The sequence below is a fragment of the Salmo salar genome, chromosome ssa12 (genome assembly GCF_905237065.1).
Source record: "Salmo salar chromosome ssa12, Ssal_v3.1, whole genome shotgun sequence".
NCBI lineage: Eukaryota > Metazoa > Chordata > Actinopteri > Salmoniformes > Salmonidae > Salmo > Salmo salar.
This window is the reverse complement of record NC_059453.1, coordinates 48,151,297-48,166,204: the sequence shown is the minus strand read 5'-3', so window position 1 is coordinate 48,166,204 and position 14,908 is coordinate 48,151,297. Positions and strand designations below refer to the sequence as shown.

The following is a 14,908-nucleotide window of genomic DNA, read 5'->3' as shown; positions in this document are numbered from 1 at the left end:
AAATGATCATTTAATATAAACAGTACTGCACGGTACATGACAGTAGTACAAACTACAGTCACGCTCTCTCACCTCGATGAAGGTCTCAGCCCAGATGCGTGAGCGGACTGTCAGAATGACACTGCTTCCTCTCTCCAGTAACCCCACATGACAGTGCAGCCTCCAGCACTCCACCGTAGAGCATGACTACGGAGGAAGGAAAACAGTAATCAATACAGACCACCAATACATGACATTCAGTCAGTCTCACAAACAGTTATAGCTAACAATCTGCGATTATGAGCAGTAAGAGGCTATTGTGAACTTTTGCCTTTGGGGCATCATTCAAGCCAACGTTTTATGTAAACAATGAGCAACTAAACTTAGTGTATCTTCAAGTTTTCCATAAAGAGCTAATCCCTTTGCTTTTAATGAAAGGGAATGATACTAGGTTGTAGTTTTGTGCCCTTTGTGAAAAGTGGCGAGCCATGGTTAATTTGTTGTAAAACGTTTTGTGGTCATTGTTTTTTTTTTGAAGTGAAAGAATACTGAATGACGGGGAGAGAGGGAATGAATAATGATTGCACGACTGAATAATAATGGGTGGAGAGCATAAAGGAAAAAAAAAAAGAAAACCGTTTTGATTTGACAGCTGTTTTGAGAAGTTTTGTTTTGAGAAGTTTATTTCACATACAACGACTATATAACTTATAATTACGAGCAGATCTTATTATGATAGATATCCTCATATCCCTTTTACGAGAGAATCATTTCCTTTCAGTTGGTCTTTTGTTGTATTAGCGAAGCCACGGTTGGTTCTTAGTGTTTTGTTTGTGGTAATTCAGCTCATAAGGCTATCGTTAGGACATGAAACGAAAGCCTAGACTCAAAAAGAGACTGAATTACAATGAAAAACAACAAACAAAGTAAAAAGAACAGACAATGACTTCAAGAGAGAAGAGGTTAGGCAGGCCAATAAACATGACTGCTGCACCAGCAGCGTTCGAGGACAGTCTATTTAACAAGCTAGTGAACTACAGGCCTCACATAAGAAACTCATTATTACCCCTTAACTCTCTAATCTCTGTGCTCCCGGACTATGTGCCAAGTGACTTCATTTAACAGTCGGTATCTGCTGTTTTACTGTTTTTAGAGTCAACAGACCTCAGCGGCCGTGTGTCACTGTTCACTCCACATGGGGTTAAGCATGTCGAGTCCCTAAACAAGATGAGTGAGGGGAGGGGGAAAGAAAAAAAGGGAGAGAAAATAAGGAAATATGATCAATAAATAATGAAGAAATAAGAGAAAAGAAAAGGTAAAAAGGAGAGAAGATTAAGGGAAGAAGGAGAGAAAACATCTCCCGGAATCTTCATATGGGGATCAGATGAACAGCTCTCGAGAGGCACTACTGGCTGGCTTTATAATGCTGTAGGGACTGAGAGTGTGGTCAGTACTGTCAGTGGATGACTGTGTGAGTGCGTGCATGGTCATGTTTTCATTTGAAGAATTTGTAGCTACAATGAGTTTTGTAATTTATGGGTCTGGGCTGGTGGTTTCCTTTCAGCCATACATGTATTCACTCTCACAGTACAAGCCAACAACATCACACTAACTCCACTTACTCCCACCCCCCTTCCCCCTCTAAAAGCTACGCCAAACATGAGGTGAAGCTTCTCCCTCTAAAAGCTACTCCAAACATGAGAGGTGACTGTAGAAACCAAGTTGACCTGCTAACCCTTTTTTACCTATTAAAAGTACCACTAACGGGTCACAACACACACACACACACACGGCTGTCTCACCAAGTTGCTTTGTTTGGCCAGAGGATCCCTGTAGACCTCTCTCCTCTGGATGTGGTGTTCAGGGCTGACCGTCTGTGAGGAGGGAGGCTGTTCTGTTGTAGGAGGCTGGAGCTGGCAACACACACAGAATACTACACATGTGCCATTCCACTCATAGACACATAACACAAACTCTCATATGGTCATTGTGACTCATAAACTTGGGTAATATTGGACTACTGCATATCCTTGGCGTAAATACTGCGAATGATTATGTGACACCACACAAAATAAATGACAATGTATTCGGGTTGGGTGTGAATGTATACAGTATCTGGGATGAGTGTCTGTGGATGTAGATTATGAGCAAGCGTGTGCATCCAGTATGATTGTGTGTGCGTGTGTGTGCATGTGTGTGCCTGCCTGCATGCATCTATGCATGTGTACATGTGTGCGTGTAAGTGTGTTCCTCACCTTGAGTTTCAGTGCATTGAGGGTGTGGTTGGAGCTGCAGTTGAGTGGTCCCTGAGTGATGACCTCCACAGGGTACAGAAGGTCGTGACCCTGAGCTCTCAGAGGGCATCGCAGCTCCAGCACCGACTGACTGATCATACTGGGCCCGTTGTTCACCAACTTACAGAGAGAGAAAGAGAGCGAGAGAGAAAGAGAAAGAGAGAGAACCCATGTTAGCATACTGTGCCAGGAAGCTGAGATAAGCATTTGTTCAACCACCTAACCCTACAACTCCACTTGACCCCACTTAACAAAATAACACAAAATCAACTCTAGTGGCACACGTTGAGTACCTCGTAGACATGCTGGATCTCAGACCCAATGTCCTGCTCCTCTTGGAGGCTGTGGCTCATCCTCCAGTTTGGGGGAGGGAAGAGGAGCTTGTCCGGACGAGAAACGCTTCAATCGAGAAAAGGAGAGAGAGTAACACCGTAGGACAAAGGACAAAACAGTAAAAAGATGCAGTGCACATAACCAACAGAACGTGGTACCGAAACATTATTTCAAATGTAATTGGGGCTGGGGCTGTTGAAGTCCAATATATTGGTACCCAGTCACTTTGAGTGTAGCTAAACAGGGAATATGTCATTAGTATAGTGATGGAGACCACTAATTCATTTGTTTGTTCGTCCATCCATCCGTCTATCCATCCATCCATCCATGCTGACTCACCCCTGTAGGATAACATCAGCTACCACAGCCACCTCAAGATCATAGAGCTCAACATCACTCTGGGAGCTATTCTCATTTTTACTGGGTGGAGAGAGAACAGAGAAGTGTAACACTTCATTTAGATTGTGCCAAAAAGATGGTTTGTAGATGTTCACTTAACTGTCGACAACATTATACCTAACTATCCACTAACCCTAAGCTTAGCTCAAGTCAGGACACGTAAGTATGGAAGTATTTAGGAGGATTGAGGTACAAAAAACATTCAACCTCACACCAACATTTAACTAAATATTAATACAGTACACAGTAAAGTGATTTATAGTTTATACAATTTCTGTTCTGAAGGTACAACTGTGACTTACCTGCGTATCTGGAGCTCAAACTGCACCGTATTGTAAGTGTCCTTCAGTCGGGGCACAGTGAAGCGGAGGCCTGCCCACAACTGTGAAGATCCACACAAAAGACACACGATCAACCACAAAGACACTAGAAATACACTGACCTCAGATCTGTCAGAAAGACACTCCGTCATAAACAACACACACACACACAGTCATTAACAGGATCAGTCTGGGTCACACAACATCATTCGTAAAGACAGATAATTGTACAGACATACAGAAACCCACAATCAGAAGGACAGAAGTACCATATTGCTTCAGCAACATTGGAAGTTCCTTTCATAACGATAAAGCTCTATTTGACTTTGAATTTAAGAAACAGTTAGTCCATGATGGTCCACTTACACTTGTGCCAGACTTCATAGGGTTGCCCAGGTCACAGACCAGATAGCGGGTCTGATTCTCTGCTTCGTAGCTACAGGTTAGCTGAGTCAGACTCTGCTTATGAGATCCAAGCACAAACATGGAGAGGGAGACATAGACTTGACTTCACAGTATTTGCAAATTCTTTCTAACCATTTATTTCATTACCATCGTTTTAGTCATCAGGCCATCGTTAGTATCAACAGTATTACATTGATATGACTTAAATTATGGTCATTGTCATATGGATATTTATTATCTTAGCATTGTAATTTTTATTAGAAATATTAGCCGTAGCATCGTTTTGAGTTAGCATTTCCCCTAAGAGGGACAAGACAGATGGTTGCTCCCTCACCGCATTGTTGCGGGCTATACCACTGTAGTCAGCCTCTGGGGGAAGCACCATGTAAAGCTCTGCCTCGTAGGCCCCGCCCTCTCCCTCGTTCCTGGCATTGAAAGTCAGGGTCAGGGAGTTATCTTCACCCAGATACACCTCCGTCCTATCGCTAAGGAAACCACAAGAAAATACAACAACGTAAAACAAAGCAACAATAAACATGTCATCCCCATGAATGATGCAGCGCCCCCCTTGGGCCAATCAGTGTAACTAATGTAAATGACAAATCTTTATGACAAGACGCATTATTCACCAAAGTTTCGTCAAAATTGGGCCAGTGATGTCTGTGATATTGCATGTGACTAATGATTACTATAACTCCCCCCTTAGGCCAATCAGTGTCATTTTGTAAATGCCAGATATTTATGGAAATACGCATCAATCGCCTAAGTTTCACTAAAATCAGCAGAGTGGTGTCTGAGATATCGTGTGGGTTAGCTAGACTCATATCCCTGAGCATGTGTGCCAAATTTCATCACTCTGAGTCAAACAAATCAAGAGATATATGCCTGTTATAGCACTACCGTAGGTCGATATGAATGTTCTTGTATATGTTGAGTTTTGACATTGTTTGCAACATGTGTACCAAATTTTGCATTGAGAGACCTTTGTCCATAGATGCCACATATCAAGTTTTGTGCAGATCGGTCAGTGTTTTTCATAAAATTCTAATTGGCGGAAAATCCATAATGGGGGACCTTATGGGATCCCTGAGGCAAATTTGTTCCTTGTGAGGACAGGGACCTATGTAAAAAGGTTTAACGAAACGCAGAGGAGGTGATAACATCGCTACTCTATCACTGCAGACTTCAAGAGAGGAGGAAAGGTTTAAGGTGGTGGGGGGAGAGGGAGTTTGTATTTGATTCAAAGCTTTTAAGATATTATCAGATACAGACAAACATGTATATGAAATGTAATCAATTTATAATAGTTTTTTAAATTATACGAGAAAAAAATATTCAATTTAATTTGGAATGGCAAGGCAGACAAAATTAAACAGGCCTATTTAAATAATGAATATGAATTTGGAGGACAGAAATTATGAACTATTAACGCCTCCCTAAAGGCTTCAGTCATACAAAAGTCATACTTAAATCCAAACTAGTTCTCTAGCAGATTAGTAAGAATGTCTCACCCCATGTTCAAGAATGGCTTTTCCCCTTTATTCAGATTACAACCTCTCACTTTTGGTTATTTGAAAATGAAATTATCTCCAAAATATTGCTATTTTTCAAATAAGCCATAGAAAGTTGGTTGCAATTTCAGTTTAATCCACTAGATAAGAGAACAAATATTACAACAAATATTATGGTTAAACTCAAATATAGAAATATAATTGATAAAAAAAAGACTTCCTAGAACACGATGATCACTCTGACAGAGCTCCAGAGTTCCTCTGTGGAGATGGGAGAACCTTCCATAAGGACAACCATCTCTGCAGCACTCCACCAATCAGGCCTTTACGGTAGAGTGGCCACAGAAGCCACTCCTCAGTAAAAGGCACTTGACAGCCAGCTTGGAGTATGCCTAAAGGCACCTAAAGGACTCTCAGACCATGATAAAAAGTATTGTCTGTTCTGATGAAACCAAGATTGAACTATTTGGCCTGAATACTAAGTGTGATGTCTGGAGGAAACCTGGCACAATCACTACGGTGAATCATGGTGGTGGCAGCATCCTGATGTGGGGATGTTTTTCAGCGGCAGGGACTGGGAGACTAGTCAGGATCGAGGGAAAGATGAACGGAGCAATGACAAGAGAGATCCTTGATGAAAACCTGCTCCGGAGCGGGGTGAAGGTTCACCTTCCAACAGGACAACTATCCTAAGCACACAGCCAAGACAACGCAGGAGTGGCTTCGGGACAAGTCTCTGAATGTCCTTGAGTGGCTCAGCCAGAGCCCGGACTTGAACCCGATCTAACATCTCTGGAGAGACCTGAAAATAGCTGTGCAGGGACGCTCCCTATCCAACCTAACAGAGCTTGAGAGGATCTGCAGAAAAGAAAGGGAGAAACTCCCCAAATACAGGTGTGCCAAGCTTGTAGCGTCATTCCCAAGAAGACTCAAGGCTGTAATCGCTGCCAAAGGTGCTTCAACAAAGTACTGAGTAAAGGGTCTGAATACTTATGTAAATGTGATATTTCAGTTTTGTTTCATTTTATAAATTTGCAAAAAAACAAAAACAGTTTTTGCTTTGTCATTATGGGGTATTGTGTGTAGATTGGTGAGGGGGAAAAACAATTTAATACATTTTAGAATAAGGCTGTAACGTAACAAAATTTGGAAAAAATCAAGGGGTCTGAATACTTTCCAAATCTACTGTATAATTGAACCCAGAGGATGTACTACACAAAGTACCAATAATAAAGGGCATTTATCTCTAAGACAGGCCTCAAGGTTGTGAACACAAAACAACCTCACGCATGGGAATTCTCGGGAAGCAAAAAATGTAAGTACTAAAAAACAAGCTGTGTATTACATTCCAATGGAGATAGGTCGTCGAAGCGGCATAGTGAAAGTACTGAATCATAGACGCTTTTTTGACTGACTTGGTCTCGTGGAAACAGAAAACACACATTCCCCAATTTTCCATGGGAAACTCTTAACTTGATTGTACTCTGCCGCTAATAAAAATCACATGGCGAAGTTCTGCAATACACTACTCAAGACAGAGCAAGAAAAGAGCTAGAGCTACTAGTTTGTGAATGGCCCCAGTTATTCCATTCAGCCTATAGTGCAACATACCCTGCTGTTGTCCACACTCAAACAACAATGATTAACCATTAATAACCATGAGCAAGTAAAGAGTCGTGAGGATATTAATTACTCTCCTTGGAATAAAAGTGCATTTCTTAAATCAAGGACAAATAAACATACATGTATATCAGTGGCCACCAAAACTGTCGATCACGATCACGACTGGTCGATCTCCAAGCCATTCCTAGTCGATCACCAAACATTTCTGTAAAACCCCCAACGATAAAGCCTTGCATTCCTATTATTATAATTTGTAATTTTTTTGCTGTTGCCGTTAGGTGCACTTGATTCAGCTACCCTACCGCCAGGAAGGCAAAGTGTTCCCATTATGAACCATTTCATGTGTTTGAAGGTAGAACTCTGCCTACCCGGCAGTCCCAGAGAGCAAATCAAGTGCACCTACTGTATAGGCCTACTGCTGGCCAATCAGATGGCTCAGATCACCGTGTCTGCTCAGTTTCCTCGCACCATAGACTGTAAAAAGAAGCCTCGAACGCACAACAAAGATGATAATGTGAGATTTAAAAACCTTTAAAACCATGACAGAGAGAGACTCAACGAATCCTGCAAAGAATTGCTGTTTTTATGAGTTTGTTCATGTTTAAGTTATTCAGCACTGTCAATACTTTGTTCAACAGTTTTACAAGTCATAAAATGCATATTTTCCCTACTTCCACTCACGCTACAACCAGCGCTGCAGCTGCAAAGTGTTTCGATAAGCTATTATTTGTGGCTTGTGTCTTTTTTAATATCGAGGAATATTTCACTTTCTCTGGTCATGGGAGAAACAACATGAATTGGTGCATGAGGCAGAAATAATGCAGGGCGACTTAAGTTTCGCCAACAGCTGGAAGATTGTGTCCCCTTTTCTCAGCGCAGGGAGGGAGGGAGAGAGGAGGGACGGTGAGACGTGTAAGAGGCAGCCTCAAAGCTGCTCCCTCCCTCCCCTCAGACTGACCATCAGAAGCAGGCCATCACCAGTAAAATAAAAAAAGCAACCTTTAACACAAAAGCCCAACTATAGACCTCTCAACAGTCCGTATCCAATTGTTTCTTTCCTACTCTTCTTTCTTGGTTGCCACTGCTTTGAGAGGACATGACAGGTGAAAGCAATAGGCTGAAGACCTACTGAGGCCTTTCACCTATCGATAGGTCAAGAGGGAGAGGGGAGAATAACAAGGTAGGCTATTCCGGAGTAATGGAGAGGGGACTTCAGCTCACCCATAAACAGCCAGTTTGAGGTCAGGGACACAGATGTTGTCCTCACCACAGTCCAGCTGAATCTGGGCCTGCAGAACAGAAGTGTGGAGAGAGAGAGAGAGAGAAATGTTAATGGGAGAGAGAGGGAGATATTTCGATTTGGAGAACTTTATTGGCACAATTCAGTTAGCTCCTCATCTTAGAATGCTAAAAAAATGCACTTCTACTGAAAGAGAGAGATATATTTAGAGAGAGCAAGAGAGTTGTGTAATACCAAGAAAGACATTAATACAACTCACTAAGACTTTCAGCTTATTACGTACTACCAGTATATTTTCTTAAGACTGCAAAAACAGCATGCAGTTCTATGACTATTTACATTGGTTTTTGAACAACCACTGGTAAATTTACCACGGCAATACAGTTTTATGAAGACTAACGCCTTAAATGAGAGAATGAGGGGGAAAGGTAGAGGAGTGAGAAGTAAGGGAATAAGTGGAGGGCAGAAAAAGAGAACGCAAATGAGGGGTGAAGGAATGAACGGAAACAGTGTTTCGTTTTGGTGGAATGAGGAGAGCAATGATGTTCGAGAAAGGTAGACAGACTCCAATGTGAAGAAAGGAGGGATTGGGAGACAAAAGAAAGTCTTGCTGCTTAGTGAGGAGAGGAATTGGTCTCCTAAGCAATTTGTCACTGAAGTGTAAAGACTTTACAAACCACAATAAAATATAAATCGAATATGATTAGATTAGACCGTATTCCCCTTCCCTCTCTTCCGCCTCTCTCCTTCTCCAACATTGCTCTTGCTCTGTGCACTGTGAACCCATTGTTACAATACTACCCCATCCCGGGCAGCAACATGTGGAAAACATTAGACCCAAAAAGAATTCTACAAGAGTGCAGAGTCGGCATGGCGGTCACTCACTCCGTATCCATGGCGATGGCTCATTTAAAGTCCTCAATGCTATCGTTCACTAAAGTCCATGTGGTAATCGGTCAGTCAGCACAAGACCACAAGACGGAGGAGCGCACGGGGACTAGTAATGTTCACACAGAAACACCAAGGGTTGCCCTTCTCTGCTTATCTTCTCCCCCACTTACTCACTGTCATGTTCTTTCATCCCTCCATCTCCGTGGGACAAAAAGGGCGGTAAAAACTTTATTGTTGAGAAGTGCAAGAGAAAGAGGTAGAGAGTGCAAACATATTTCTGTGTAATAATGTAAGCATGGAAAGTCTGAGCTATTCCCAAAAGCTGTTCTAGCTAAGTTGTATTGGTTTCCCTGCCAATAAGTGAGAGGCTCTGAGCACACACATACTTTTACACAGACACACATGTGCACACACACACGCTTATACTCACACACACATATAAACACATGCACATGCCCCAAGCCTGGCTCGTCTGGCTCGCAACATGGCGGAGACCAAAGGCTACATACATAAACAAACCACAACCAGATGGCTAGCCCCAGTGCCCCACCCAGAAAGAGCTGTCAGTTCTCCCTCTGTTTAATCACATAGCCGTGACTCAACCCTGAGGATTCTATTCTCAATTCGGAAAAGCTACCACCATAGAATTGGAAAGAGGGCCCACGACGTTCTTTGCCATTATCGCATATGTGACAGCATGGGTAGTGCCATTGAAGGCTTTCATCTTAAGTAAAGTAAAAAAGGCTTTGTAGCAAGTGTGCCATCTATCCAACTCTATGGCTGCCACATATTGTTATTCTGTGCTTTGTGTATCAGGACTAACCCCCAACCTTTAGACATATGGGGACCAGCACTACTGAAGAGTCGTCCATATTTAAACTGGCCACTTATGCCTTTCTACTTCAACAAGTCTTTATGGCACAAAATTTAGATATTGGGGGATTTAGACATGGTGCACAAATGTGCAAGTCTGATCGTGGTGAAGTCTGATAGTTTTGGACTACATTGTTCATAGTGCACCTATGTTCATACCCTCTATACGTTGTGTGGACTGGCGTTTCAGTAGTAGTGTCATGTACATACCAGCTCTGAAATGTAAGATATGTGGTCTGGTAAATATGATGATATTCTGGAAGTACACGCTCTCTGCTCTATAAGGTGAGATGTCTGGCAAGGTTGGGGTAAATTCCAGTTCAATTCAGTCAATAAACAGAAATTCCAAAATGTTTCCTAATTGAATAGCGTAGTTAATACATACCTTCTGCTCTATAAGGTGTGTTGTCTGGTATTTTAGAATGGGTCTCAGGCCATGGAGGTCCAGTGGAGCGAGGGGGTCCAGGCTAAAGTTGAGTGTGACGTAAATGGGGGAAAGTTTATCCCTAAACTCCCCTTCACTCTGCAACACACATGGGGGAAGAAGGGCAATGGCATCAGCAACACACTCAAGAGGAAGTGAATCGGTGTGACAGTGACTCATGTTCATGATGTGTAAAGTAAACTGTTACTTTACTTATTGTCAACTAACTGGTTGAGATAAGACACCGTGTGCCTCTAGATGTTACAGATCAGTGTAAATGTACAGCGTAAGGGAAAATGTTAACTTTCAGTCATATTGAAACTATAATCAAAAAAACGATTAACTGTAAAATATAACATTAAATGTTTCAATTTACTGGTCTTTGAAGGCTGGATTCGAAATAACTTGCCAACATTTTCCCACAAACTTTAAGTCCACCTTGAGAAGAGTTCATTGGATCATTGTCATATTTATGAACGGGCAATTTTTCCAATGCGTCTTTGAACAATTCTGTAACACTTTACTTAAAGCCTGCAGGTTTAATGCTTTATAACTTGTTTTAAGCACGTCCGGGTCTTTAAAATGTCTTATAGCAAGGTCTCCCAACATTTCTTTGAGTGTTTGAAGTGACTAACGCGCAGGTAGACGCGGGTGTCGTGACACGTTCGTCCTCCGTTGGCCATGGTGATGGTCTTCAGTAGGCTGGGCTGTTGGCTGTCCAGGAACAGAGTTCTCCTCACTAACGACTCCTTCTGGGTCTGCTTCAGATGGTCCAACTGTACCTCCACAACAAAACCTGCACCACACACACAGGGTGGGTTACATACACGTGCACACACACACACGATAGAACACAGAACTATACTCACAAAAACAAACCCATTGAAACACACATGCATTTAATTACATAGTCAGTTATTGTGGATACACTAACACAATACACACAATTACAAATACCCATTCCCAAGTGCAGATGCACACAATCACACTCCCACATACTCAAACATAAACACACACATACACTCACAAACCTTGCAAAGTTTGCCCTGTACTTACTCTATTGTCCTTTTATCTTAATCTTAACTGCTAAATTGACCACAGTGAGTTCAGGCATATTTGTGGCCACACAAGGGAAGGTAATAGGGAACAGCTGTGTTGGGGTCTTTCAAAATGAAAACACTGGGCTCACCTAGATCAGCAGGGAGGTGCTTCCCATTGGCCGAGAGGCAGAAACTGAGGTTGACACTGGAGGGGGTGAAGACAGAGAAAAAAATAGTAAGGGGGACTATTTCAGTATACAGTATATTCAATAGATCCATATAGAGCTCTGATACATACGGTGATAATATACAATAATACTGCATTTTGAATGATGCATTCCATGTAAAAAATGCTACATTTGAATAGATACCCTGTAATGGAAATCTATTAATCTTGTAATTAAGTTTGAACATATGATCAAGTAATAGGACTGGGCACCCCTCAGAGCCTGGTGCTTCTCTAGGTTTCTAGGTTTCTTCCTAGGTTCCTGTCTTTCGAGGGAGTTTTTCCTAGCCAACATGCTTCTACATCTGCATTGCATGCTGTTTGGAATTTTAGGTTGGGTTTCTGTATAAGCACTTTGTGACATCTGCTGATGTAAAAATGACTTTAAAAATCTATTTTATTTAATAGTAAGAAATCTGAGAAGTTTAATCTTATTGGTACATGCTCAGCTAAACCCGTTGAATGTAAATGCATTCAATCTTTGCACAGAATTGAAGCCCAATTCCACCTCTCCCCGTTTAATAGAAATTACCCAAACTTTACAAGCAGAGGCAGAGAATGTGTGTGTTTGATTATGAGAGTGTGCATGCACATACAACATCTATATGCTCCACTGTAAATCTGTGTGTGTGTGTTTGAGTGTGTGTGGCCAATGGTCATCTGCCTGCGCACGTGTGAATGTGCGTGTGTGGGTGTGTCACCTCATGCATTCTGTGTCCTAGGCTGGTGTGCCAAATAATATGTCATTCAAAGTGAATGCCAACCCTCTCCACCCTTTCCTCTGTCCACAGCACCCCACCTCTACTCCTCCCTCTGCCTCCCCAAGTCTCCCAGCAACATAAACGGTAATCAAGACACAAACAAAAGCGACTTGTACTGTACTAAAGGCGGATACCAAGATACCAGCCACTAGTCATAACTTTTTTTGAAGAGTCTAAAAATAATTCATGTTTTACTTTAATTTATGGAAGGAATTTTTGTGAGACTAAAAGTAGGGAAATGTTCCCTTGGCTTGGGCTCAGAATATAGACTTCGCCATTAAACGCTCACACTTGACCGGAGACTGGAAAAGCTTGTCAAACATGGTGTCATTTGACATTCTCAAGTGGTGAATACCGGACGTTTTGTCCATTGACATGGTTTAAGAGTGGAAAATGTACTACATAATATGTCTAGCACTTGAATTTATATTGTTGCTGAAGACAGTTTCCCTCCGATCAAGGTTGGTCTGTATGAGGCTATAGTAATATCCTAGTCAATGATAGTGGTGGTGTCCGGAAGTACAATTGACATGTTACTGATAGCTTTTGCTGTACAAGGGGACTCTCAAAATGAAGTGTTACCGGCTAAGCTTGACTTCACAAAGATCTTAACCCATGGAATATCAGCAGTGTTTCAACCAATCAGATTTATTTGAAAAGGAAAAAGGATGTACAAATGTGTTATCTTAATTTGATCAATCTGTTGTCACACAGAATCTTCCTGCGCAGCAGGAAATACAAATTGTAGTGTATTCAAGGTTTTGAAAGGCTTCTAAAGGGTGTAATTTACACTTTAACATTTCATACTTTATTTGCCCTAACAAAAAATGTATCAAACTCTACAAAAATGTCCATTAATTATAATCCACATAATAATTTACATTTCCCGTTACTGCAGGATTATTTTCCTGCTGTGAGAAGCAGGGTCAAATTAAGACAGCACATCTGTATCAACATACCAAGAAACAGAGATAGTCTCGTTCCCATTGGACACCGTACAACTCTTCTCCTCTGGATTGATCATGGTAGGTTGCAGCGTAAGAGAAGCACTGGCAATGACAATAGGCCGAGCCCTGATAGAAGAATAGCAACCAATTGGAAGATGTGATATGATTACCTTAATCAAAAGATTTGATTCCAATACAAAAATAATAGTGTAATTCAAAATTACACAAAGGTCACATATAAAACAATAGTTTGAGATGAAGGTACATGCTTAATTAAAATACAAATACAAAAATGGGGTGTAATTGGTCAGCTAGCTAATTTGCATGTGCAATGAGCCAATAATGTTCTGGTGAGAGGATATACCTGTACAGAACAGCCTTGTCAGCCCCAAAAGCACCTACGATGAGATCTGCACAAAGATGACCCCAAGATTAACACTAATTCAAGAACAATGTGATGCCTTCTGAAATAGGAAAAAGCTAAATAATTTAAAACAAAATTGGGCAATTGGACTAAACCATTTTCTCTTTTACCTGGGTAGCCATTATGATCCAGATCTTTATTTCCGCGGAGGGCGTAGCCAAAACTGGCTGGAAAAGTGCCAGAGGCCCATTGGCCAGATAGAGTCTGAGTGGGCATGTCCATCAGTCCACTGGCATGTCCATTATAGATGAGGACCAATCCCTGTTGGTCGTCTCCGCCAAAGGGACAGCCGATGGCAATATCTAAGTTAATCAACAGAGTTATGACACTTCAGGATAATGGTTTATCCCCACTCCCTCTGCCCTGATTTTAGTTATGTTCTTGCATGAACGATTGAAATGTATCACATATTGTTATGTGCGGCCTTTAGGCATCAAATGGGAAAAACTAAGGAAAGGTACTAACTGAACTTGTCCAATATGAAATCCTCAGCTTCAATTTCTATTGCAAAATGTTTTGCGACAGTGTTCATTAATGAATATGACCCAAGATTTTCCAGAGTTCTCACCGTTGAAGCCGTCCTGGTTGAGGTCTCCCAGTGGGGCCAGCGAGCTGCCAAACCTCCCGAAGGCCTGGCTCCCCCCCAGGTGGGGCAGCCTGGGTTCAAACAGCAAGGGTCGCCGCTGCAGGTACACATAGACACGGCCCACCTCCTCCCAACGCAGTCCGTCGGAACCCCTCTGCATGAACATGGGAGCTCCCACCACAAGGTCTTCCATCCTGGGGTAGAGAGAGGAGAGAGGAAGAGATGATGTGTGCTCATTCAGTCAGCTGTTCATAAAAATATATATAGCGTCGTCCGGGTTTGGCCGGGTTAGGCCATCATTGTAAATAAGAATTTGATCTTAACTGACCTGCCTAGTTAAATAAAGGTAAAATGAAAAATATATATATTTTGCGGTTATGAATGTTATTTTATTTTCACGACGGTCTTGGACTAGAACTTTAGGTCAAATCAAGGCCTCTAAAGTTGAGCTAGCGTGCATTAGTGTAGCAAGTGTGATGTCCTGAGTTTCCTGGCTATGAGTCTAATAGGATAGGGAAAGCGGAATTGGCCAATAGAGAACCTGAAACCAGGAGAAAGGAAGTGTAGGAGTAGCTACTGTATGACAAGGAATTTTCATGACACATGACAGAGGGAAATTCATGACAATGGGA

The 14,908-nt window shown here is 41.9% G+C and overlaps 1 protein-coding gene across 1 annotated transcript in view; it reads right to left on the bottom strand.

The window, feature by feature from the left end:
* The window catches only part of LOC106565237 (integrin alpha-5), a 59,224-nt gene that overhangs the window by 3,548 nt on the left and 40,768 nt on the right, over window positions 1-14,908 (bottom strand). The window contains exons 12-27 of the mRNA XM_014132131.2: window positions 14,259-14,470; window positions 13,801-13,992; window positions 13,631-13,676; window positions 13,279-13,392; window positions 11,482-11,537; window positions 10,928-11,088; window positions 10,254-10,391; window positions 8,086-8,153; window positions 4,065-4,215; window positions 3,692-3,784; window positions 3,308-3,387; window positions 2,946-3,026; window positions 2,567-2,672; window positions 2,235-2,393; window positions 1,782-1,892; window positions 73-186 (exon numbers count right to left, since the gene is read on the bottom strand). Coding sequence (XP_013987606.1) covers window positions 73-186; window positions 1,782-1,892; window positions 2,235-2,393; window positions 2,567-2,672; window positions 2,946-3,026; window positions 3,308-3,387; window positions 3,692-3,784; window positions 4,065-4,215; window positions 8,086-8,153; window positions 10,254-10,391; window positions 10,928-11,088; window positions 11,482-11,537; window positions 13,279-13,392; window positions 13,631-13,676; window positions 13,801-13,992; window positions 14,259-14,470 — 1,882 coding nt within the window. The remainder of the gene's footprint in view (window positions 1-72; window positions 187-1,781; window positions 1,893-2,234; window positions 2,394-2,566; window positions 2,673-2,945; window positions 3,027-3,307; window positions 3,388-3,691; window positions 3,785-4,064; window positions 4,216-8,085; window positions 8,154-10,253; window positions 10,392-10,927; window positions 11,089-11,481; window positions 11,538-13,278; window positions 13,393-13,630; window positions 13,677-13,800; window positions 13,993-14,258; window positions 14,471-14,908) is intronic.